At 37.7% G+C, this 27,545-nt stretch overlaps 1 protein-coding gene across 1 annotated transcript; it reads right to left on the reverse strand.

Moving 5' to 3' along the window:
• Positions 1–925: 925 nt before the first annotated feature.
• Positions 926–27,150, reverse strand: ACADM (acyl-CoA dehydrogenase medium chain). Its single transcript, XM_084873494.1, has 12 exons — positions 26,768–27,150; positions 24,351–24,438; positions 23,194–23,291; positions 21,440–21,509; positions 20,536–20,636; positions 19,845–19,925; positions 14,415–14,545; positions 10,845–10,953; positions 7,292–7,432; positions 6,650–6,745; positions 2,140–2,388; positions 926–1,625 (listed from the first exon to the last, which is right to left on the reverse strand). The coding sequence occupies exons 1-12, from the start codon at positions 26,795–26,797 to the stop codon at positions 1,554–1,556; spliced, it is 1,266 nt and encodes a 421-aa protein (XP_084729620.1). The 5' UTR covers positions 26,798–27,150; the 3' UTR covers positions 926–1,553.
• Between the last annotated feature and the right edge of the window lie 395 nt (positions 27,151–27,545).

Below are 27,545 nucleotides of genomic sequence, written 5' to 3' on the forward strand. Positions count from 1 at the left end.
GATGCCAGGTCACGCACCAGGGAAGCCCCCATGCTCAGGTCCGGTGTCCACGATGAGCCCACTCTGCACCTGCACAGCTTCTTCTGGGTGAGCTGGGCCGCAGCCACCGGGACCCCAGGGGCCAGTTGGGCTCCCTGTGGGTTCACAGAGGAACTGGTCTGCAAGGCTGGCTGGGAGAGAGTGTGTTGCTGGCCTGGCTTTTGTGTGGTGCCTCTGGGAGGCCCAGAGACCCACGTTGTGCTCTGGCCTGCGGTGTCCGGCTGCACTTACCACATCTCTGTGTGGGGATTTAGGTGCCATGACTCAGTGGAGGAGGTGTGTGGGGGCCTGGGGACCCAGGTATTGCCCAGGGCCCAGAGGTCAGCTGGGACCTGCCCTTCCATGCTAGACACTTGCACTTGGGTCGTCAGCCAGGCCTAGGGACCGCACCTGGGCACGAATTTCGTGCACCAGGCCTCTAGTCATAATATCATCTCATGAAAAATGGGCAAGTAACTTTATGCAGTTCAAAAACCAAACAAGACTTTTTTCCATCTTAGTATATAAATTAGGTATCCACTATTACATGAAGAAATCAACTTTCTGGAAGGAATACAGATACACTGCCCTAGCTGTGGTGGCTCATTTGGTTGAATTGTCCCATAAAGTAAAAAGTGGCAGGTTCGATTCCTGGTTACGGCACATACTCAGGTTGTGAGCATATGGGAGGCAACTAATGGATTTTTCCCTCTCATTCTCTCTGTCTGTCTCTGTCTCTCTCTTCCTCTCCCCTCTTCCTTTCTTTAAAATCAATGAAAAAGATTTTCTTTGATGAGGTCTTTTTTTTTTTTTTTTTTTAAATAGAGATATAATAATAAGTATTAAACACTTTTATTTAAAAGTTTCTTTTCAGTATGCACATGAAGTGAGATTGGAGTCATATAAGAATAACTTAAGGCAAACTTTATTGATTTATTTTAAATAAGGCAAGTGAAAATGTGGGCCCAGAATTAAACAAAAATTTTAAGTAACTTCTGGTTTATTGTATAATAGGAGAATATAAACATCGATTTTTTTTTTTTACTATCTCTGTATAAAATTAAAAACATATATTTTCCAAATTTTAGCAAATGAACTCTTCTAATACAATATCATTAGGTCTACAAAGTCACTGGCAAGTTATTTGGTGGCGTCCAAATCCTACAAAAGTTTCTCATTGCAAATTTTAGAATATCCTACTTTTATAAACCCACTATTCTGTCATTGGAAAAATATTGAAATTCCAAGGAATTTCTGTTACTCTAATTTTAAGAAGTCAAAATAACAAAACTAATGCATTTTTCAAGGTTAATATAAATCAAGCACAGTGGTACTGAGGACAACACATAATTTAATGAAACCAAAAATATGTGAGGAAAGGCAAGTCATAAAGTTAAACAAGGTAAAATTACTATTAGAATCAGTTGCATATGATTAGTTGAGTACATATTTGAAGCCCTTTCTTTTTCTGTACCTTAAATACTGGATTATGTTCTATTTACTCAACAATTAGTCATGTTTGTACAGAGATCTTGTTAATTTTTATACTTGCCAATATGTTCACGGGCTATAATAAGCCTTTGAATTTGTGCTGTACCTTCATAAATCTGCAAGAAAAAGATATACATGTAGGTGAAATATCTTCATTACATAAATACTTCAATTTACTCAGTATTTGGAAAGTAGTTTAAGCTCTATTTTAGTACACAACTAAAAATCATATATAGGGTCTATAATGATTCCAAAACCTGATTTTGTGAAACCCATGAAAATATTTAATTTTGTAACAATTACTTAAAATTATTATAAAAAGTGACTTACCAAAATCTTGGAATTATCTTAAAAATCAAATATTAACATTTAAAAAAATTTGGAAACACTAACATTTGATGTTGCTAAATATTTCTCCAACGAATGAGCCACACTAGCTGGGCAACATACTTTCTCTTAAGGCATATACTTAAAGGTAATATTCTTATTTGTGTTAATTAGTTCGGATTACAAACATCTATGATGTCACTTGTTATTACTAGTGGCATAAAATTCCTAAATGATCAAAATCTACTGTCATCTACAAACATTCTTTTCCTAAAAAACAACAAAAATTATTTATAATCTTACCTGATAGATCTTGGCATCCCTCATTAGTTTTTCTACTGGATATTCTGTGTTAAATCCATTGCCTCCGAAAATCTGCACAGCATCAGTAGCTAACTGATTTGCGATATCTCCGGCAAATGCCTTTGCAATAGATGCATAATAGGTATTTCGGCGACCAGAATCAACCTCCCACGCGGCTCTCTGGTAACCTAATCTAGCTAGTTCAACTTTCATTGCCATTTCAGCCAGCAAAAATGACACTCCTTGGTGCTAGAATTAAAAAGAAAAAGTTTTAAAATATCTATTAACTAATATATGTTTTCCTCCTGGCATTAAAAAAATTTTTTTAAACTAAGTTTACACTTAAAAAGTTATACTCTGCTTCCTCCAATGTTAACATTAGAAAACCATAGTATACTTATCAAGAAGTTAATTTGATAATATTGTACCAAGTTAATATGTTAAACTTCATTCAAATTTGGCCAACTTTCCCACTAATGTCCTTTTCCTGTTCAAGGATCCCAAGTATAATTCCAATTGAATTTAGTTGTTATTTCTTCTTAGTCTTTCCCAGTCTGTTACAATTCTTCAGTCTTTCATGACGTTGACACTTTTGGAGAATAATGATTGGTTATTTTTTTTAGAAAGTCCCTCATCTTGGGTTTATTAGATGTTTTCATAGGACTGAAAGTTATGTATTTTCGGAAAAAATACCACAGAAATTATATGTATCCTGAGTGTTTGCTGGGATTTTTAAAGAAAACAGCTCCATATTGTGAATAATAATGTGCATCAGATGCTGACAGGGGAAAGCGAGTGCTGTGACAAGGACAAATAAAAGATGCCTCTTCTAAAGGTTCGTAATCAAATAGCAGACATAAGATAGATACTTTCATTAAGAGATAGTAAGTGTTCTATGAGTTATATGGCCAAAATACATTATAGGATGGAAATATGTTCACCATATATTGATGTGAAAAATTCAAATATACACTGAGTGGCCAGATTATTATGATCTCTGAACTCATAATAATCTGGCTACTCAGTATATACATGTATATATATTAGAAGCCCGATGCATGAATTCGTGCAAGAGTGGGGTCTGGCCATCCTGGCCAAGGGGAGGGGACATGGGCAGTTGGCCAGCCTGCCTGCTGGTCGAACTCCTGGTTGAGGGGACAATTTGCATATTAGCCTTTTATCATATAGGATTATTATATAAGATATACACTGAGTGGCCAGATTATTATGTGGTCAGAGATTATAATAATCTGGTCACTCAGTGTAAAATATAGGTAGTTACAGATTTGGGAAGTATATTTATGGAAAAAGAGAATATAGCCAAAACCGGTTTGGCTCAGTGGTAGAGCGTTGGTCTGCGGACTGAAAGGTCCCAGGTTCGATTCCGGTCAGGGGCATGTATGTTGGTTGCGGGCACATCCTCGGTAGGGGGTGTGCAAGTGGCAGCAGGTAGGTGTTTCTCTCTCATCGACGTTTCTAGCTCTCTATATCTCTCCCTTCCTCTCTGTAAAAAATCAATAAAAATATATTAAAAGAGAACTTGGGGTGGTAGCAGGAGAGGTGCATGCTGGGAGTCCGCCAGCAGAATCTAGGTCCATGCCCCGATGCCCCTATGGGGGGACCCCATTGTTTCCTCCTCACTTCCAGCCCTGGACCTGTGTCTTTTTTTAAAAAATTTAATAAACCTTTATTGTTCAGATCAAATATATATATATATATATATATATATATATATATATATATATATTAAAAAAAAAGAAAAAGGAAAAAGAATATAAAGAAAAATGTCTACACTAATTGTCTCTGGACAATGGATTATATATAAGGTTTCTTAAGCTTATTTATATTGTATCATATAAATTATTCTATAATGAACATGGAATGGAACATATACTTTAAAATAATATACATTAAAAGAAGTCCCACAAGCATTCAGAAACAAAAATACTACGGTGATTAGAAAGGTGCTTTGTGAAGTAGGCAACATCAAAATGGGTTTTGAAGACTAAACTGTTATAAAACCACACAATCTATGTCTGTGTGGGTTAATAGAAACCAAACGTCACAAAAAAATAAAACAAGTCACTGAGCTGTTTAATTTCAATTTACTATATTTAGAGCATATATTTAGTCACACTACAATGTGACAACTTACTTGATATTGCCATGGTAATTAAGTCTTAGAGGAGGCATTGTTAACCAATCTGAATAATTCCTATGTGGAAGAAGTAAAGTAATATCCTCCCTTACTTCTATTTGTCTGAATTTTATCTTCTAAGCCAGTGATTCTTTAAAGTTTTTATTATTAATTTTTTGGTTTAGTTTTCACTATTATTATTTTAATAGTGAATGAGTGTTTATTAGTGAAAGTGAGATAGAATTAGCTACTCCACAGACAGAGCAGCAGTTTTCACTGTTTTTTCTTTTAATTTTTAATAGGCTATATATCCACCAGATCAAAATTCTAGTTTTCCTCTTCTATCATCCTTCCCCTCCCCCATCTCATTTAATTCCCCTTCCTGGAGGTAACCAGTTAACAGTTTTGTTTTTTAATCTATCCAGAGATATTACATATTGAAAGCAAATACTTCAGTAGTCTCCGTTTTTTACTGGAACACATATGCTAGTCTACCATGTTGATGGTTCTTCATTTTGCTTTTTTTAATCAACAAATCCGAATGCTTTCTATATCAATAAATAAAGAATTTCTTACTTTTTTTTATAGCTGCTAAGTATTTCACTGTATGGATGATCAACATTTTGATTGTTTCTATATTTGGTTATTTCTACACAATGCTATAATGAATAACCTATACTTGTGTCACATTGCATATATGGAAGTATCATATGAAATATAGTTGTAGAATAACCATTGCAACATGGGCCCAAAGGCAGGTATTTTTTATATATATTTTACCAAAATGTGGTTCATAAAAGTAATACCAATTTATATTCCCACTGGCTATATATACTGAATGGCCAGATTATTATGATCTCTGAACACATAATAATCTGGCCACTCAGTGTACTTCTCTTGAGTACCTCATTTATTTGATATTAAAGATACTATAAATTGTGCACCCGATCATTTTCCTCTTTGCACTGACTGATAGAAAGCTCAGGGCAACTAGGTGGTTGCTATCCAGTAAAAGTCTAGAATACTTTTGGTACCCATCTGAGATACAAATACACTGAGTGGACAGATTATTATGTGTTCAGAGATCATAATAATCTGGCCACTGAGTGTATATTAGACCTTATTTTATTATAGCCTTGGCAACCTGGTATAAGATGCCCATGCTTCTCTTGAGATTTTTTTTTTCTTTTCTTTTTTGGTTAATCCTCACTCAAGGATATTTATCCATTGATTTTTAGAGAGAGTGGAAGGGAGAGCAAGAGACAGTGCGAAACATTGATGTGAGAGGGACACATTGATTGGTTGCCTCCTACACATACCTCAACCAGGGCTGCGGAACGTGCAACCAAGGTACGTGCCCTTTTCTGGATTTAAACCCAGGACCCTCAGTCCATAGACCGATATTGTATCCACTGAGCCAAACTGGCTAGGGCCTCTTGAGAGATTTTGATGAAAGAAATCTGAGGTGGTGTCTAGTTTGTGTGTTTTAATCAACATTTCCAATGAGTCACATTCAGTTGCTTTTCAGCATATGATTTGATAAACTGTTTAAACTAAGCCTGTAATGTGTCTACCCAGTTCATAGTACTCTCTTTCCTTTTGGTTTCTGTAACCCTGTCTGTAGTTCTCATTTTGGGAGTAAATCCTATATAAGAAGATGTGAAAATAACATGGGTTAAGAGCATGAAATGGAGTCCTGGATCTGTGATATCTAAATTGTGTGATCTTGGACAAATTATTGAATCTCTCTCAATCTCAGTTTCCCAATCTTTTATTTATTTATTTATTTTTATTTTTAAAAAATATATTTTATTGATATTTTACAGAGAGGAAGGGAGAGAGATAGAGAGCTAGAAATGTCGATGAGAGAGAAACATCGACCAGCTGCCTCCTGCACACCCCCTACCGGGGATGTGCCCGCAACCAATGTACATGCCCTTGACTGGAATTGAACCTGGGACCCCTCAGTCTGCAGACCGATGCTCCACCACTGAGCCAAACCCGTTTCGGCAGTTTCCCAATCTTAAATGGAGATTGTAAGGGTACTACTGGGAGAATGAGACAATTTATTTAAAATGTGTAGCACAGTGTCATATATATAATAGGCATTCAGTAAATACTGGCTATTCTCTTTCTTCTCAATTCCCTGAGCTTACAATAGTAGCAGAGTATAAAGAAAATCCATTCTTGAAACTCATCCTGACAGATCACATTATCTTCTTGCTACCATAGAAGAAATAGTTTGCATTTAAAAGATAATTTGTACCTAAAAGATAATTATCAATAGTTTGTACTTAAAAGACAATTGTCAAATATTTAGATGAAATTGAATGTATTTACATTTGAACAAAGCAGGTACAATGTTAAAATTACCTCTACAAGCAGCTTGCCAAAAGTTTTCCTCTCCAGGGCATACTTGGTAGCTTCATCCAGAGCTCTTTGTGCTAGTCCCACAGCACCAGCTGCTACCTAGTGTTGTAGCATTTTACAAAGCAGAAAGATTACATAGTCTTTAAAACACACAGTATAATGGCTACTTGCCTAAAATTCTAAATTAAGATTATACAGAGATAAACTAGTTTAGGCAAAAAGAGATTATGTGAGTGTTGGGGGTACACCAGCATTTAAATTTATATTACTAATAAGTTTAAGCTTAATGGAAGGCATTTGTGAGGCATAGGATCATTGCTAGAGACAAATCATTCCTTCAGTTTAAGGAAGGAGAGCTGCTTAGGGAAAATATTTCTAATGAGTAAAGTAAGAGGAAATGACTACATATCAGCAGGAATGATTGTATGCACTGTCCCTGTAAAATGTAGCAGCAGCTACAGTAATTTTGTAATTGTTAAAATAATTTCTGTAACAGGCAGCAGGAGAGTGGAATTCTAAAAAGTAAAGAAAAATCTAATAAGAGCAGATACTAGAAAAAATATATATATGAAGCATACAATATTAAAATAAAACTACTCAATGGAATAAAAGATTCTATGAAGATGATCAAGTTACATTACTTACTGGAGGTCTGGTTTTATCAAAAGCTCCCATTGCAATTTTGAAACCAGCTCCCTCACCAATTAAAACATTTTCTTTAGGCACTTTTACATCTTCAAAGACAATTCCTCTTGTATCTGAACATCGCTGGCCCATATTTAATTCCTATATGAAAAACAATAAATATTAAAGGAACATTTTTTTGAGCTAGCATGAGTTTTTGCTTTAATCACTATTTTATGATTTCTGCAACTGTCTTAAACAAGGGTGAACAATCTATGGCCTGCAATGCCTACTTTGTAAAGAAAGCTTTATTGGAAGATAATCATACCTATTCATTTACAAATTACCTATGGATACTTTCTTGCTACAATGACAGAATTGAGTAGTTATAACAAAGACCACATAGCCCTAAAAAATCTAAAGTATTTACAATCTGAACCATTACAAAAATAAGTGTCAATCCCCTACCTAGTTCAAAACAATGTTTTATAAATTTTGAAACAAACACTAGTCTAAAGTGTGTATATCACCTACAAAGACAGATTTTATTATATGTTTGAAAGCTATCTTTTTTTTCTCTCTTCTACTGTGAATGTCAGGAAAAGCATTTATCAAACAATCTAATTTGGCACGTTTTATTTTATTATTTTTATTTTAAAAATTAAAAAAATATATTTTTATTGATTTTTTACAGAGAAAAAGAGAAAGGGACAGAGAGCTAGAAACATCAATGAGAGAGAATCATCAACCAGCTGCCTCCTGCACACCACCCACCAGGGATGTACCCGCAACCAAGGTACATGTCCTTGACTGGAATCGAACCCGGGACCCTTCAGTCCACAGGCCGACGCTCTATCCACTGAGCCAAACTGGTTTCGGCTTGGCACGTTTAATTTTAGCTTAACAGAGTTATTAGCAAAGTAATATGCTGGATAAGAGTTGAGTTTCTGTTTTCTATTAACTATTTCTTAAAATTAGGTTAATTTAGATTTTACATATAGAAAAACTCACCGTGTTTGCATATATATTTCTAATAGTTCTGACAAGTGTTTATGTAATCACTACCACAGTCAAGATATAGAATATTTCAGCACTCCCAAAAGTTCTCTTGAACCCTTTAAAAATATATATATATTTTTTTAATTCAGAGAGGGAGAGAGAGAGAGAGAGAAACATCAATGATGAGTGAGAACTGTGATTGAACTGTGACCTCTTGGTTCATAGGTTGGTGCTCAATCACTGAGCCACGCTTGCTGAACTTTTGTAACCCTTTTGAATCAATTACCTTACTCTATCCAGCTCCAAGCAACCACTGATCTGATTTCTGTCCATAGTTTATCCTTTTCTAGAACGTAAATGGAATAACAAGGTCAGCCTTCTGTGTCTGACTTTTCACTTTTTATAGTGCTTTTGAGGTTCATTCATGTTCTATTTCTTTTACTGCTGATTAATATTCCACTGTATGGATATACTATATATCCATTATCCATTCACTAGTTGATGGACACCCTCCTCCCTCCACACTTTTTATCAAGTATAAATTAAGCTGCTATAAGCATTCATGTTTTCATTTTTTTAAAAATATATTTTATTGATTTTTTACAGAGAGGAAGGGAGAGAAATAGAGAGCCAGAAACGTCGATGAGAGAGAAACATCAACCAGCCGCCTCCTGCACACCCCCTACCGGGGATGTGCCCACAACCAATGTACATGCCCCTGACCGGAATCGAACCTGGGACCTTTCAGTCCACAGACCTACGCTCTACCACTGAGCTAAACCGGTTTCGGCTCATTTATTTTAGATAAATGCCTAGGAGTGCTGGGCATACAGTAAGTACATATTTAACTTTATAAGAAACTGCCAGAGTAGGTACACTTCCTCAGTTTTGTATCTTGAAAGTATTCACATCAGCAGAAGAGCTGTAGTAGTATAATGAATACTTATATACACTTTACCTGGATTCACCAGTTGTCAACGTTTTGCTTTATTTCTGTGTTGGGTGTGTGTATGTAACTATAAGTACTATTTAAGTTATTTGAGAAGCTGCAGACATTGTAACCCTTCTCCTTACGGAAAAAATATCTGTTTTTAATGAGAAGTATGAGTTATGGGAACATAGAGCTGTAAATAAATTCTTTAATTTGCTTGCTTTAATATTAATAGTCTGCTTCCAGGCTTGAAGAAATGGTGACAATAACATATAGTTTGACAGAAAAATAAACCAAAATCTCTTTATTTTGTTGTGTTTTTTTTTTAGTCAATAAACTCTAGTACCTTAGACCTTCACTCAGATATGAGAAAACTGTTTATGAACAGTATTTACTCTATCCTGTTTCCAAGAATCAACCCAAATACCAGAATATTTAAAACAAAAAGCTTTCTGGACTCATCTCAAGCCACATAATTTCTAAAACACAAAACATTTTGTAAATCATCCAATTTCAAAAAATATTTAAGGAGGTTGAATTACATACAATATAATCATTTCTCTCTCTCTAGAAAGAAAGCTCCCCAAGAGCAGAGATATATGTCTTTTTATTTTTATTTTTAAAAGCCTCACATAGAATATGTTTTTTAGGGAGAGAGGAAGATAAGAGGGAGAGAGAGAAAAACAGTGATTAGTTGCTTCCAGTATGTGCCACAACCCCACAACCAGGGACTGAACACGCAACTTAGGTAAGTGCTCTGACCAGGAATTGAACCCGCCACCTTTCGGTGTACAGGACACACTCAAACTAACTGAGCCACACCAGCCAGGGCACCTTTTCTTATCTAAATACATTTCTTCTTGCCTTCTCACATTTAAGGCTCTTTGCTATTTCCACACTTTTCTCAAGACACAGATCTTTAAAAAAAATTATCTTTATTGTTGAAAGTATTACAGATGGCCCCTTTCTCCCTCCTCCCTGACCCCCTTCACCCTGCTTGCTTACCCTCCCCAGACCTTTCCTGCACTATTGTTTGTGTTCATGGGTTATGCATATAAGTTTATTGGTTAATCTCTTCCTGCCATATCCCTTCCCTCTGAAATAAGTCAGTCTGTTACATGCTTCAATGTCTCTGGGTCTTTTTTGTTCATCAATTTATTTTGTTCATCAGATTCCACATATAAGTGATACCACATACAGAGTTTTATGTTAGTGTTGTATGGCCTTGGGTAATCAATTTATGTCACATTGTTTTTAATCCATAAAATGGGCATTATGCCACTTATCCTACCTGAAAGTTTGCTGTGCGGAAGAAAAAGAGTGGGAAAGACTTTTGAAATATCTAAAACTCCATTATTGGATAGGGCCTATAAATAACATTATCCCTGCTTCATTATCCCTCACAACTGTTATTAGCATTCTCCGCAGACTGGCACCATGAAATACCACTCCTTCAAAAAATTATTCTCACCTTAAAATCTCCAGCAATTTATAGACTATTTGACCTGATAACATCAAAACACATGTTTATTTTTATTCCAACTTAATAAAAATAAAATGTCTTCATAAAGGAAACTGAAGTGGTAATTTTGAAATTCATGGTTAAAATAATTTTGAGGCTTTAACCACTGATATACACTTTACCTTTCTTCCAATCTGTATTCCTGGGGTGTCTGCTTCCACAATAAATCCAGTAAAGGCTTTACTGGCAGAAGCCTTAGGATCCGGATTAGAACGAGCCAATAAAAAATACCTAATATATACATACAGGATGATAAAGAGAATGACATTAGCAGATAATATATGGTGACTGCTATCTCAGTTAATCTTCCCAACAATCCCAATACTATTACCCCCCTCTTCCAGATAACTAAATGAAGAATCAGAGAGGTTTAAAGTCTTGTCAAAGTCATACTTATGGTATGGCAAAGATAGTATTTCAAGACAAGTCGACTTCATAATTATCGTGTTTCCCTGAAAATAAGACATCCTCCGGAAATAAGACCTACTTACAGGTTTCCTTCTGAGTGAAATATAAGGCATCCCCCGAAAATAAGGCCCCCCCCTAGGCTAAACATGAGAGATTTGGTCCACTGATTCTGAAAGAAAGAGTCACAAGAAATTCACCAGGAAATTCAGGAATTGGATTGTTATGATGATATTCCAGAAGATGATGACATGACTGTCATTGAATAAATGAGTAAATTCTTGATACTGTAGGATTCACAGTTTGCCTGGTTTGTGTTGACAACTACCATACTACCGTACCGTATACAGGTAATAAATTTTCTTTCTTTTCATTTAACAATAAATGTGTACCATATTCTTCTTCATGGAAAAATAAGGCATCCCCTGAAAATAAGACCTAGCAAAAATTAATATAAGACACTGTCTTATTTTCGGGGAAACAGGGTAGTATGTTCAGTAGTGTGACTTGAAAGTAAAAATTCCTTGTATTAAGATAATGTAAAAAGGAAGTATGTGTATGTTGGAACTGGTACTTTTTCTTTCCCCAAGCTGGTTTAATTCTTTAAGGGACTAGCTATCTGGCAAAGGAAGGCAAATAGGACTGCCCATGAAAAGGAATAATATGAGACAGGGACCTCAATGTTCTGACTATTGTCTTCTTTATGCAGCAGTCAGTGGGTTTTTTGTTTGTTTGTTTGTTTTGTGTTTAAGCTGAATTATCATTAATATTTGCTGGGTTTTCCTCTAAAAGAATTTATCCCCAAAAGATGTTAAAAATGAAATAGGAGAAAGGCAAAAACATCCAAATATCCATGTAACCCATGTTCTAAATCCTCTTGTATGAGAGAATTTTCTAAAAATTCCTTAAACAAATTTATTTTCTACTTTTAAAACTAATAGACTATCACTGTCTATAGTTTTAGTTAGTAATAGTGATAAATAAATAAAATATCTAGTTTCATATATTACCTAGTTTGTCTTACTACGTGAAGAGTTGTACTTGTCCTGGCAAGTGTGGCTCAGTTGGTTGGAGATTCATCCCATAACCCAAAAGGTGGCGGGTTTGATTTCCGGTCAGCGTACATACGCAGGTTATGGGTTCAATTCCCACACAGGGCACATGTGGAAGGCAACTGATCAATGTTTCTCTCTCACATCAATTCCCCCACCCCCTCACTCTCTCTCCCTCCTTCCTCTCTCTCAAATCGATTAAAAATTATAAAAAAAGAATCAACCAATGGATGCATAAATAAATGGAACAATAAATGATGTCTCTATCTCACATCAATCTATAAATTAAAAAAAGAAATTGTACTTAATGAGTTCTTAAAATTATGAATACTTCTAATTGCCTGGTTAGATTTCACTCAACTTGTTAAATTTTTAAGTTTCTCTACTTTTTAATTACTTGTTGATATTATGATGACTTACTTAAAGATAATGGTATCCATACTATTTTACACCTTCCTAAAGGGATTGATAGCGATGATTAAAATAAAACAAATGGTTTCTTGGTAAGCTCATTCCCAGGACTAATGCTTGCCAGAGCACACAGATATATTGAATCATACATATATATATATATATATATATATATATATATATATATTTTTTTTTTTTTTTGCAAATGAGGAAAGATAGCCATTTAGTTCATCATTCCAATCACCAAAGTCCTAGTTCTAGAAGTCTCTACTTATACACTTGCAGTGATGGGTAAATACATTATTTTCTGTAAGAACTTAACACACACTTGCCGAAACCGGTTTGGCTCAGTGGTAGAGCGTCGGTCTGCGGACTGAAAGGTCCCGGGTTCGATTCCGGTCAGGGGCATGTATGTTGGCTGCGGGCACATCCCCGGTAGGGGGTGTGCAAGAGGCAGCTGGTCGATGTTTCTCTCTCATCGACGTTTCTAGCTCTCTATCTCTCTCCCTTCCTCTCTGTAAAAAATCAATAAAATATATTTAAAAAAAAAAAAAAAGAACTTAACACACACTTGATAGCATTGTTGTTGGAAAGTTTATCCTTGTGTTGAGCTGAATTCTACATTTTTTTAACTTTCACTCATTAATTCTAAACTGGCTTCCTGAAGCAAATGTGCAAGACTGCTCTTCTTTCTGTATGACATTGTTTAAAAATTTTCAAAAGTCTTCCAAAATAACTGAACCTAATTCCTTCACTCTTTATAAGACATGTTTTGCAGGCTCCTCCTCATGCAGGACTTATACTTGATTCTGAATTTATTCCAATTCATGTCTTAATATGTGTTGCCAGAATCATTACTATTTCCACCCTCTTGCTGATGCTATCCTTCTATTACATTAGCAAGAAACTATATTATTTGCTTAAAGGCAGCTACATCAGAGTGCTGAATGTACTGAACCTATAGATACTTTAAAAAATGTTTTGTTTTTTTTTTTTACATTAATTTTAGAGACAGAAAAAGAGAGAGGAAGAGAGAGACAGACACTGATTGGAGAGGGAAACATTGATCAGAGATACAATGACTGGCTACCTTCCACATGTACCCTGACCAGGGCTTAAGCCCGCAACCTGGGCATGTGCCCTGACCTAGAATTAAACCAGTGACCTTCCAGTGCACAGGGTGACGTTCAACCAACTGAGCCACACAGGCCAAAGCTATAGTTAGTTATTAAATTTCCCCCACAAATAATACTATCAAATATGTTTTCCTTCAACATTTTAGATTTATACAAGTGATTTTATGATCTTTGTTGAACTTCATGTCATTATTTTTGAAACTATATGTTTAGATCTTTTAGATTTTATTAACGGTAAAACTGTCTTTTCTTAAAGATAACCTGAGTTTTCAGATTGCCATTGCTTCTTGCTCAAAATCAAAGAAATGTGCTGTTAATGGTTTTCTTTCTTCCTTAATGTTCAAGGGACAGTTTCAAGGAGGTGATGGTGTAGGGTATGGAGAGAGGAGATAGTAAGGCAAATAGATGGGAGTTCTAGCTTTCCTAATCAGACTCAAACAGAGCATATATTTTTGTTTTATTTTTATTTTTCTAACTAAACTTCTCAGAGTTAATTTAAAGACATAGTTCAGGGCTTAAGAATAGTTTTTGAAAATCACTGAACTATTTATAATCTTTTATGAACCTTCCATAGTTCTTTGAATAAAACTTAATCATGGTGGTTTCATAATAAAAGAAAAAATAGAGGGAAGAATCTGAATTTAAATTAATTAAGAAGCAGTATACAGAGATGTTTTAAACAACATACCAATTAGCTTTTCCTCCATTGGTTATCCACATCTTCTGACCATTAATAATATACTCATCTCCTTTCTTTTCTGCTTTGGTCTTTATACCGGCTACATCAGAGCCTGCTCCAGGTTCTGTTACACAGTAGGCCTAAAATATATGGAAACAAGAGAAAAAACTAAATGCTAATTATTAAATCATGAACATAGAATCAGGAATGTAGTTTTAAGCCAATATTTTAAATATTTAAAAATATGTAAAAATAAAATGTTCTTGGAGAATCAAATAAACTGCTCAAATGTAAAATTATTGAATATATAATTTAAACTTGATGTAAGCTACCAGTAAACCATACTAAAAATTAAAATGTTAGGTTTCTTCAACCAACTTAAATTCAATTCCATATGTACTCTCTCATTCAAACATATAATAAGCAGTATCTACGATGTACAAGTTAAAAACTAGATGGGGAAAAAAGCAGAGATGAAAGACATCCTGTCTTCAAGATTTTTACAATGTAACAGGAAGGGATGAATGCTATATTGTAATCATACATCTATTTTTTTTTAAATATATTTTATTGATTTTCCACAGAGAGGAAGGAACAGGGATAGAGAGGTAGAAATATTGATGAGAGAGAAACATCGACCAGCTGCCCCCTGCACACCCCCTACCAGGGATGTGCCCCCAACCAATGTACATATGTACATGCCCTTGACCGGAATCGAACCTGGGACCTTTCAGTCTGCAGACCAATGCTCTACCACTGAGCCAAACAGGTTTCGGCTGTAATCATACATCTATTAAAGTCAGATGCAACAGGCTTGAGAAACTAGCTTAGCTTTAGCATGTCAGGAAAAGCTTCCCAGAGGTGATGCTTAAATACTCATGAAAGAAAAGGAATTCTTTGCATGTAGGGAAAAGGAGAAATGTATATTTCAGGTAGAGTGAAAACATGTGCAATAATACCAAAATAAGAGGTAGGGTTACCCAGTGTGTGAAATACAAAAGTACCAGAGTTCTATAACATGTAAACTCTGTGCATAAAAGGGAATGTTAGGAAATGAGTCTGGAATGTACCTACATAAGACTAAATTTAGGGACATAAGTTAGGAGGCTTTGAAATAATACAGGGAAGGAAGAATAATACAGGTAAGAAAAAAGCAAGACAGGGAAAAGAAGATAGAGTTGAGAACTGTGTGTGAAATTCACAGACATGACAACTAAATAGGATGCTGGGGAGCTAAAGGTGTTCTGATGACTCTCAATATTTTAGTTTAGGCAATTACAATTAGAGATAATCTAGAGGAGAAGCAGTTCTAAAGAATAGGAAGAAAATAATTTGTTTGGGATCCATTTCGTTTAAGGTATGTAGGTCTAGCCAAGAACAAATGTCTAAACAGACAAGTGCATATTGAAGGGAGAAGCTCAAGGGAGATGACAGTGCTGAAACTAGAGTTAATAGGGTACTTAATGAATATACCAAAAGTTAACACCAATGGGAAACTGATTCAGTAATTTAAATGGAGTAAACTTTAAATAAATCAACAGTGCTAATGCCAAGCTATATTTATAAAGTATCTGAAGTAAGAGTGTAGAACCACCCTACTCTGTACTCATCAGACCATGCTAGAATACTATATTTAGCTCCAGAATATAGTCAGTGATTACTAAGTAGGTGATGGAACCTATGTTATATGAATAGATGAGAAAAATCTACACTAATGAAAGAGTAAGATGCAAATTGATTTTGCCTTTGCAATACCCACCAGCCAATCAGGAGTGAGTATGCAAATTAACCCAACGAAGATGGAAGGTTAATTTGCATATGCCGATGCCAAGCAGCCAGGGGTGAGGTGGGAAGCTTGCGTCACAGCAACGATGCAGGTGTTCTGCACACCCCAGCGGCTCTGGGCCTCTGGGCAGTGGGGGAAGGAGAAAGGCAGCTCTGGGCTGGAGCAAAGGCAGTGCCAGCAGCCAGGGAAAGAAAGGCCCATTCTTGCACAAATTTACCCAATTTTTAAAAAAGATATATGGTTTCTAATGAATTACTTTAATATTTTATATATAATATAATCAGTTTTTATTTTTGGAAATTTTTTGCAATAAATAGATAGTATTAAAATTAGGTATGGTGTTGCCCTTTATCTCTGTACTCACTTTCTCAGAAAGAATATATCTGACCACATGATCAGATAAGAGATTAAGTCTTATGAATATGTAAGAACAATACATCTGTACTGTAAAGTTAAATCCCAAAACATATAAATTTTTTCTGTATCAAGTTTTAAAATGACATTACTTTTAAAAGCAAAAATATAAGGAATTTAAATACCGTATTTTCTGGCATATAAGACAACCCCCTAATTTTACAGTTAAAACATAGGTTTAGGCCTATATTCGCTGTATAAGACTACCCCCCACTTCAAAGAAAAGACTTACTTTGCCGTCAAGATCTGCAGGTAATTTTTGTGCAATTTTGGTCTTTTGCCCCCGATTTTTGGTTGACTTTTTTTCGTTTCAAAAGTCGTCTTATACGCCGGAAAATACAGTATTCACCAATAGGGAATAGTGAAATAATGTATAGTATATCAATAGGCATATTATACAGCAATAAATATCATAGTATTTAAAAAGAAATAGAATATAAGAAAATGTTCATGACATATAAAGGATATAGCTGCACATATAATATGACCCCAATTGTTAAAAATACATTACTATGTATTAAAAATTTGATAGAGACTATAGTAAAACAGTTATATCAGTTAACTTCATATTTGAGAGATTATAGATGATTTGGTTCTTCATACCTTTCTAAATCTTCTATACTCTTTTTATAATTAAAACTAGAGGCCCGCCGAAACCGGTTTGGCTCAGTGGTAGAGCGTCGGTCTGCGGACTGAAAGGTCCCAGGTTCCATTCCGGTCAAGGGCATGTACATTGGTTGTGGGCACATCCCCGGTAGGGGGTGTGCAAGAGGCAGCTGGTCGATGCTTCTCTCTCATTGATGTTTCTAGCTCTCTATCCCTCTCTCCTCCTCTCTGTAAAAAATCAATAAAATATATTAAACAAACAAACAAACAAACAAAAAAAACTAGAGGCCCAATGCAGGAATTCATGTATGGGTGGGGTCCCTTGGCCTGGCTGGCAATTGAGGCCAATTGTGGGGGGGAGGCCAGCTGAGAGGAGGGGCTGCAGGAGGTTGGCCAGTGGGGGGAGGGGCCATGGGAAGTTGGCTGGCCTGGCCAGTCAGGGCCAATCAGGGGGACTGGCCAGTGGGGTCGGGAGGAGGGACTGCAGGAGGTTGGCCGTGGGAGCACACTGACCACCGGGGCAGCTCCTGCATTGAGTGTGTGCCCCCTGGTGGTCAGTGCGCTTCATAGTGACTGGTCAGCCAGTTGTTCCAGTCCTTCGGTCGTAATGGTCAGTTAGGCTTTTAAATATACAGATAGTAAAAATATTTTTTAAAATTTTAAATAAAACACATTATATGTAGTATAATTTTATAAATATTTATTGGGAGTTAAACAATTAACTCAATCTCAGTGTAAGTTAACCAAAATTTAAAATTTATATAATAAAATAGCAATATATAATTAACATAATTATAAATTACTATTTTTGTTTTACCCTTTGCTTCATATTTTGAGTAGATCTACTGCTATAATGCACTAGAAAGTATAAAATGTATATTAAACATTTATTAATTCAGAAGTTAGAGTAGCTTAGGGACTATAGTGAATGCACTTTTTCATATACTGAAGGTATTAATATCTAACAAAACTGCCCAAAAAATGCTTTATATACTTGAACTGCTTTTAAAGATTCTAATATTCTAGAAATACCTATATATATCTAATAAGATAATAACAAATATCCTTATTAGTGCAATAAGACAGGTTCTCCTAAGCATATATATTCTATTACTTTTAACCATTTTCTAATATTCTATATGTTATAGAATAAGACTCTAGATATTTCACACAATTCTTAGATAATATTAAGAATTAGCCCTAACTGGTTTGGCTCATTGGATAGAGTGTTGGCCTGCAGACTCAAGGGTCCCAGGTTTGATTCTGGTCAAGGGCATGTACCTTGGTTGCAGGCACATCCCCTGCAGCTGATTGATGTTTCTCTCTCATCGATGTTTCTAACTATCTCTCTCCCTTCCTCTCTGTAAAAAAATCAATAAAATGAAAAAAAAAAAAAAAAAGAATTAGTCTTTTAATAAACTCTCATTTGTTAAAAAAAAAAATTAGCAATTAACTAGGGAATATGCATAATGTCTATAGTAAGCAGTTTGCCCAAAATACAGGTGTCTTAATAAAAAACATTTATTTTCAAATATTACCTTCTACTCTTTCAGATTAATTTTCACAATTAGCTCAAGTCTAGCAACAATTTATTATATTTTAGTATCACATCACAACCTGGATTAAAATTTGACTAATAAAAAAAATAAGTAAAAATCCTTGTTAGAATACTTCAGAATAGAATGTCAGTATGTGTGTGTATAGATGTATAAAAAAAATAGCTTTTTAAAAAATATCTAATTTAAACATTTGTTGAGGAATACTATTTAATAAAAGCTCTCACAAGGAATCCTATTTAATAAAAGGCTAATATGCTAAGTGTCCGGTTGGTCAGCTAGTCAATCAAAGCATAATATGTTAATGATATGCTAAGGCTGCTCAACCTCTTGCTATGATGTGCACTGACCATCAGGAGTCAGACACTCGAACTGGTAGGTCAGCTTACTGCTGGGGTCCAGCTGATTGGGTATGAACAAGATGGGCCGGACATGCCCTAGAGCCACCCTATGTCTCTCATTGGCCCCGATTGTGCACTGGTGGGGTCCCTTGGACTGGCCTGTGCCCTCTTGCGCTCCAGAACTCCTCAAGGGATATCGGAGAGCCTGTTTCAGTCAGATTCCGCAGACCAGGCTGAGGGACCCCACTGGTGCATGAATTCATGCACTGAGCCTCTAGCTAATCTATAAATATTTTTTCCAAGTTACTCATTCGACAAATAATTTTATCTTTTCATTTACATTAATTTCTTATTAGTTCAAAAGACTACTAGTTCGAACACTACTGTCATACATTCAATCTGAACTTCCGACATAGCCACTCAGTTCATGAACTGCAGAGTGCTCTATTGAGTAGATTTTTCTTTAGTGGAAATAAGCTAGGGGATTATTATGATACTTTTCTGACACTCAAAATCTCAAGATATAATCCTAACTAGATACCTTCCACCTAGAAATAACCAAGAGTAATTATTATGACACTTTCTTGGCATCCCACAAATATCATTTTATCTAAATATGTTGGTAATTTCTGTCTTAATGTACTAAGCCTAAAGTATACATCTAGACTGAAAAGGAGAAACTGAATCTTGTTCCATTTTTTAAAAGTGACATTCAGCAGCAGCTGTACATACTCACACACATTAGTGGCTCTTCAGTCATCCTCCCCAAATACTTTTTTTTTTGTTGATCATTTCCGGCAATAATAACAGGCATTTGCTATCAAAGAAAAGGGATATTAAAGAAATAATATATTTTTATTGGGTATGTAAATTCAGAAATACTACAAATTAAAATAAAGAACTAGTTCCCCACAATGGGTAAGTATAAGTAACTGGCCTTTATTCTGTCTCTAAGTTGGAAAGCAAAAATGAGAAAATAACTGTTAATCTAAGTATTTTCATAAAATTAAGTTATATAGGACTTGATATGTAGTAAAGAATTAAATTTAGGATAAAAAACGTGGTATATATAATCAGGCCTCCTAAAAATTGCTCACTAAATTGCTCACTGGAGGGGCAGCATTGCGAGCAGTGGCAGCAAGCCATCAAGATCCTTCTCCTAAATGCTGGATTTTGACCTTGACCTTACCTAAGATTTGCCACTGAACAGCAGCCAAAGTGTATAGTTTCCCCACAAGGATAGTCAGGACTCCAAGTACTGGAGACAAGGTCAGAATGATAAGTTTTTGGAATCAGAAATACAGGCTTCACTGCAGAATGTTGTGTACCTCTGAAAAGATAACTGTTCTCTACCAACTCATCTAACCTAGTAGTACTGTCTCATTAACAGCAGCTCAGTTACACAATTAATTTTCTAAGTAACTTACCCCCAAAGAATTTGCTTCAATAGCAGTCTGAACTCCTGTACATCCATAAGCCAATTCTTCAGTAATTAAACAAGAATCAAAAGTTCCAAGTCCAAGACCTCCTACAGTATCAAAATATTTTAAAAGCCCATTATAATATGTAGTACTTCTCATCTAAAATAAAGGTGAATTATTTTAATTACTTCCAATATGATCTAATCAGAAATAATTAAAATAGTTCACCTAATATAATAGTTTTAAAAGCATGTTTGCAAATATCTATAACAATAAAAGTGTAATATGCTAATTAGACTGGGCAGCTGAACAACCTTCCAGACAAAGCCTGGGCTTCGAGGGCCAAATCCCTTGCACGAATTTCGTGTATCAGGCCTCTAGTAATATCTATAATCCAAGAAACTAAGAATGTGCTAAGGCTAGCACAGTAACAAATTATAGTTCTCTAAAGTAAGTTTTAAAAATTGCAAAAAAAATTCTCTTGCTATTTGTAATCTAGACTTGTCTTCATGTTTCAATTTCTATAAAAACTTGATTCTATTCTGCTGAAACTTTGATCCTTTAAATTTGAGAAAAGAAATGAAAACCTCACAGAAAAAAAAAACCTCTTAATAAAATGTAAAATCAAAGGTAGAATTAAAATGCAACAAACTGACCAATTCTGGAGGAAAAATTTACCAACGTTTAGGATCAAGTTTAGGTTGGAACCTAATATAAAGAAGGAATAATGCCTCTCAAGTGTTGAGTACAAGGCTTCTAGAAGCAAGCAGTACTGAAGTCTGATCAGGGAGACAAAGGTAGAAAGCCAACATTTAATGGTAATAAGTATTTAAATGAATGACTGAGTAGAGTTTCACAATTTTTCTTGCTTATATGCATTCTAGAATTTAAAAATGTGAAGAAAGCTTACCACAACTTTCTGGAATGTGTGTATTCATTAAACCAAGTTCCCAGGCTCTTTTAATGAGGGGAACAGGATACTAAAAGAAAAAGAAAAGGATGAAAGAAAATAGCTATGTACATTTAAGAATCTAGATAATTTGATTATATAGTCTTGTAAAAAAATGTAAAAGATTTTTCCCTCCCTAAAATGCATAGAGGCTTCTGGTCAACATGACAGAGCAGGTAAATGTGGTATTTGCATCCTCCTACAATCACATCAAAATTACAGCTAAACTACAGAAAAAGATAATTCAGAACCACCTGAAATTTAGCAGAATGGAGCCCTACAACTAGGGATTTAAAGATACCACATCAAGATTGGTAGGAGAGGTAGAGACAGAAAATGAGCTGGTTTCACACCCAAGTGTAGCAGATAAAAAATTGGAAGGGGTATCTCAGCTATGAAGGTGCCTCCAGAGCAGGGGTCCTCAAACTTTTTAAAGTGGGGGCCAGATTACGGTCCCTCAGAGAGCTGGAGGGCCGGACTATATGAACTACTAATTCCTACTGTAACACCTCGGCTGCACTCACTGCCCAAAAAACCTGGCGGGCCGGATCAGACTCCTCTGCGGGCCGCATGTGGCCCGCGGGCCGTAGTTTGAAGACCCCTGCTCCAGAGGATTGAAGGGGTCCAAGTACCACAGGCTACCCAGTCCAGGTTCCAGTGTCAGGAAAAGAAGTCTCCATAACTTCTCGTTGTAAAAACCAGCAGGGATTGTGCTGAGGGAGATGGAGGGTTGCTGGAGTCCCAGATAGTACCTTTTAAAGGGCTAGCACACAGAGTTACTAGCTCCAGCACTTGGGTAGCATCTCAAAAGGCACCAGGGACACACAGGGAGGCACTGAATTGTCTTACACAAGAGCAAAAGCTGGAGGGGCAGCTTTCTCCAGACAGAAGTGCTGACAGAGTCCATTGTTCCTTTTTTGAGCCCTTCCCCAACAGCGCTGAGAGGGGGGTGCCATATCTGAGTCTCCATTAACTTGGCTACCACAGTTCATCCCACACTGGTGATACCCTGAGACTTCACTGCACCCTACTTTTTGGCCCACCCAAGCTATTTCCAGTGGCTTTTCAGTTCATGATTCAAACTTTCCTAAAAATCTCTCAAACTGCATCTGCCCTCTGCAAGCCCTATTCCTTTGGGCATTAGTGGCAGCTGGCCTTGGATCAGGCCTGGTTTGCAGCTTGGCCTCACCTGGGCTCCTCCAAGCCCAGCATGAGTAGCAGCCATCTGCAGATCACTTTATAGCTCATACTGGGTGGAACATGGGGTGGGGGTGGAGGTGGCTGGCCTTAGCCTACACTTCCTGGGAAGACCAGAGCCAGCATATCTTGTGGACAGCTTCAGGCCACATCAAAGCACCAGCCAACTACCTCCATAAGTGACACACTCACGGGTTGGCCACAGTGGGCACCAGAGCCCCGCTGAAATAAGCCTCGTTCTGTGGAATGGGGTCCTACACAGCTGATCCTCCATGGGGGTCACAACCAATCATTGCCGCCAATCAGCCTAAGGGTAAATCCTTCCCACTGACATGCCAATAGCAACCAAGGCTCAGCTACAGCAGAGGCTGGAGGGCCACCTGCAGGGTCCAGATCAGGTGAACAGGGAGGCTGTGACACTGGACCCTACAGGATACCTACTACATTAGGCCACACAGCCATGCCTGGGAGATGCAGAGCTCTATCTAACACATAGAAACAAACAGAGAGATACCTACCTCGCCAGTTCTATCATATTCTGCAGCAACTGGGATTATTTCCTCCCTGGCAAATTTACGAGCAGTGGCTTGAAATTCTTTCTGCTGTTCAGTGAACTCTAAGGGAAAGTTATTTAGAAAACATTAAAATAGGAATGACTTGAGGTAAAAAAGCCCCATGGAATCAGTACGTTGAAATTTATGCAAATAATGAAGATTTTTAACCCTTGATTAAGCAGAAAGTCAAAAGATTACAAGTGGCTGAAACCGGTTTGGCTCAGCTGTAGAGCGTTGGTCGGTCTGCGGACTGAAAGGTCCTGGGTTCGATTCAGGTCAAGGGCATGTACATTGGTTGCGGGCACATCCCCGGTGGGGGGTGTGCAAGAGGCAGCTGGTCGATGTTTCTCTCTCATCGACGTTTCTAGCTCTCTATCTCTCTCCCTTCCTCTCTGTAAAAAATCAATAAAATAATGCTAAAAAAAAGATTACAAGTGAACTTTCTAACTAATCAAGATTTCACTGTGCAATATAAAGAAATCTATGCCAAAGGAGATAGTTAACATTTCTAGCTTTTACAAATATTTCCTGAGATCAAGTGAACTGAAAAAATGGGTGTTTTAACTAGAGGAAAGGAAATAATTTGAAATAAGCAATACTTTAGGAAACAAAGGATGCCTAAGATGGGGGTTTTTATTTCAAATGTTTTGCCCGGGATCTTCATTTTATTTATTTATTTAGTAAACATATCCACAGGAAAGACATTGATAGACTGCCTCTTGCATCTCTCCCTTCCCCCGCGCCCCCGCCCCCAACAGGTGATCAAATTTACACCCTGGGCATGTGCCTTGACCCAGAATTGAACCTGCCACCCTTTGATGCAGGAGACGACACTCTAACCATTATTTATTTTGTGCTACATCCTTAGAAAGAAGAGCAGGAAAATATGTATGCTGCTAACAGATCTATGGGTAGGGTAAGTATGCTAAAGAAAAAACGAGGTCAGTAAGAATGGGTGTGACTAACTGTGGACAATCAATGGATAGTAATTCATTCTGTTCATTGACAGACATTACTAAGATTTTTTAAATAAGCATATTTCTGATAAATACATATATAGAGATCTGCATATACATAATAATTTAAGTTCAAAGTCAAAAGACAGAACAAAACATATATACCAAAACTAAATCCAAATCCTGGTTCACTTTTTAGGGCAGCTTTTGTATGTTGTGATCTCCAGTCAAAGCGAGAAAGACTTCTCAGGGCCTGTAAAGAACAATTTTATTAAAATAAATTGGTTAAATTAAACATTAATCAAATAAGAGAGTACTGACAATTATGAGTACAACAACTTGTTTGATCCCTCTCAAGAGCAGAGTGCCTTTAACTATACACTGAGTGGCCAGATTATTATAATCTCTGAACACATAATAATCTGGCCACTCAGTGTACATTTTATATAATAATCCTATATAATAAAAGGCTAATATGCAAATTGTCCCCTCGACCAGGAGTTCGACTAACAGGTAGGCTGGCCAATCACCCATGTCCCCTCCCCCTGGCCAGGCTGGCCAGATCCCACCCATGCACGAATTCATGCACCAGGCCTCTAATATAAATACACACACACACACACACACACACACACACACACACACACACTGAGTGGCCAGATTATTATGCGTTCAGAGATAATTTGATTTCTATCCTATATAATAGGATTGATCCTATATAATAAAAGGCTAATATGCAAATTGACCAAACTGGGGAACAACCGGTTGCTATGATGTGCACTGACCACCAGGGGGCAGACTCTCAACACAGGAGCTGCTCCCTGGTGGTCAGTGAGCGCCTATAGGGGGAGTGCCGTTTAGCCAGAAGCCGGCTCATGGCTTGTGAGTGCAGCTGTGGTGTGAGGAGCCTTTTCTGCCTCTGCGGCAGTGCTAAGGATGTCTGACTGATGGCTTAGGCCTACTCTACAGGGGGAAGTGGGGCTAAGCCATCAGTCAGACATCCCCCAAAAAATGTAAAGTGGTCTTATGAGAAACTTTAAGTAGGATATATTAGATTGAAAATAATTTATTAAAAATATGATTTTTTGGAAAACATTTTACATAAAACAAAGTACAAAAGAAGATGCAGCCAGGGAACAATGCACGTCGACGTGTTAATTATGTAATTTAATGATAATTATTTAGTGAGGTGGCTTACTAGTTATCAGATATAGGAATAGGGTATTATTTGGACTTAAAATTGCTAAACTCAAGTTGAGTTTGAGTTGACATTCCACAACATTTTTGAGACCTGGGATTGGTTACAAACTTCTTGTAACTTCTTTTCAAACATGGAAAATGGAGTTTGAAAAGGACTTATCATTTGTTGAGATGATTAAAATAGGATGATGTCTTGGAAGCATAGTGCCATATGGTTTTATCACATTGGGTTCTCTGTCCAGAGCAATTAGAATTCCAAATCTCTAAAAGAGAGCAACTTTAATCCAGCATCAACTCTACAATAATGGCACCACTATAATTAAACACTTCTGTATATTTCTCAGGCATATAAGAGTCTTAGCATTACAGGAATGTCAAAAAAGAGATACAGAGGCTGAAGTTTTCTGGATGTTTTTTTTTCTATATATCCTTCCTTAGAGTGACTGAGAAATCTGTTTTGTTTTTTTCTGGTGTCAGAGCTAAAATTAATTTTAACGCCCCCTCCCCCCAATTTCTGCCTTCAGAAGCAATTAACCTATACAGCAATGACAAATGTGTAGTAACAATCCATTAGAATCATTCTAAATCCTAACACTGCTACTTTCTCTGGTCAGGAACATAACTTTCTTAACTCAGCTATAAGTGACATTTTAATGGCAGTCTTGTGTGAATAGATCAATAATATTAAAGATAGCAAAATGCATCTAGTGACAGACAGAACATGCACACTTCTAGAATAATTCTGCAGTAGGTTCTTTTTGTTTTTTTAAAAAATGTATGTAACATGGAAGAATCTTCCTCCTTATTGCAAAACCCAAAGCGCATTAAACATATCAGGTATCCATTTCCCGTTCCCCGTGACTTTGCAGGCCTTCAAGGTAAGACTTATCTGAATTCTGCATTGTCTAGTTTACTACATCAATTGCAGAAAAAAGCTTTCCTTCGTGGGCTGGGATAGGGAGCTGCAAGATGACGTTTTTTCTGGAAGAGATACCGTGCCAGTTCAGCAAAAACAGGCCCGCCCAACTCTGACAGGTTCCCCGGGAGAGGGTGGGGAGCCCGGAAGGGGGGGGGGGGGAATAGGTGAAGGGTTCCAGAGCGGAGGAATAAAAAGGATCTTCTAAAAAAAAAAAAAAAAAAAGTGGACTCCGTAGGGCAGCTGCCAGAGAACATGGAAAGTCAAAACCTGGGATGTATCCGGTCCCACCCTAATAGTAGGGGTGAGCCCGGGTCCAGATCCCGGCCCGGGACAGAGCCCTTCCTCACCACGGCTTCCCACCCACCTGCCTGCCCGCCCCCTCCCCGGTTTCCCACGCCCCAATCCCCCCAATCCCCCCAATCCCCCCAATCCCCAGCCTCCCCAGCCCCGCTCTCCCCCTCACCCCGCAGCTGCGCCTGAACATCGCTGCCATGACGACTCCCGGAACGGCTGCTCGGTCCTTCTCCCCGCGCGCTGAGCCGAGACTGAGTCGGGCTCCGGGGGCGCGGGAGACCGGGACGCGATGCCCCGCCCCCCGCGACAGACGGAGGCGGGGCCAGCGGAGGGGGCGGGGCCAGGGAGGCAGCGCGGAGGGCGAAGGATGGGAGGGAGAGGATGGGAGGGGCTGCGCCGGCGGCTCCGCGGAGGCACGCTCACTGGGTGACCTTTCACGCCCTCGCGACTGTGGGAGGGGGTCTGATGCCCGCGGGGAACTGACGTGGCCCCAGGGGCTGGCGGCGGCGTGGAGAGGGAGCCGGGATGGCGGCTTGGCCGTGGGATGCGGGCTGGGAGGGGGTAGGGGAGGGAGGAGCGCGGCGAGGCACGCGACGTGAAAGGGGGGCGGGGGAAGAGATAGGGGGCTGGGCGCGGGGCAGGCCGGGAATGTGGGTGAAAGGTCATGGTCACGGTCATCGTCGGCGGCCGAAGGGCAAAGATCACCCTTGGTTTCTTTGGGGAAAGTTGCCCAACCCACCTCGTTTCTGCTCTAAGGATTCAAGATACACTTTACTCTCAATGTGTATAGGGAGCTGCAAGATGACGACCTAAAGCGAAAGGATGTTCCGTGCGCTCCAGCAGTGTAAAGGAGCAGGGGCCCATAACCACGGAGGTACATTCGACCTTTCGGGATGTTACCCGGGCTATTTATTCCTGCCCACGTGGCCAGAGGCCCAGGGTGTTCT

The sequence above is a fragment of the Pipistrellus hanaki genome, assembly GCF_964339955.1.
Source record: "Pipistrellus hanaki genome assembly, chromosome: 2".
Classification (NCBI taxonomy): Eukaryota; Metazoa; Chordata; class Mammalia; order Chiroptera; family Vespertilionidae; genus Pipistrellus; species Pipistrellus hanaki.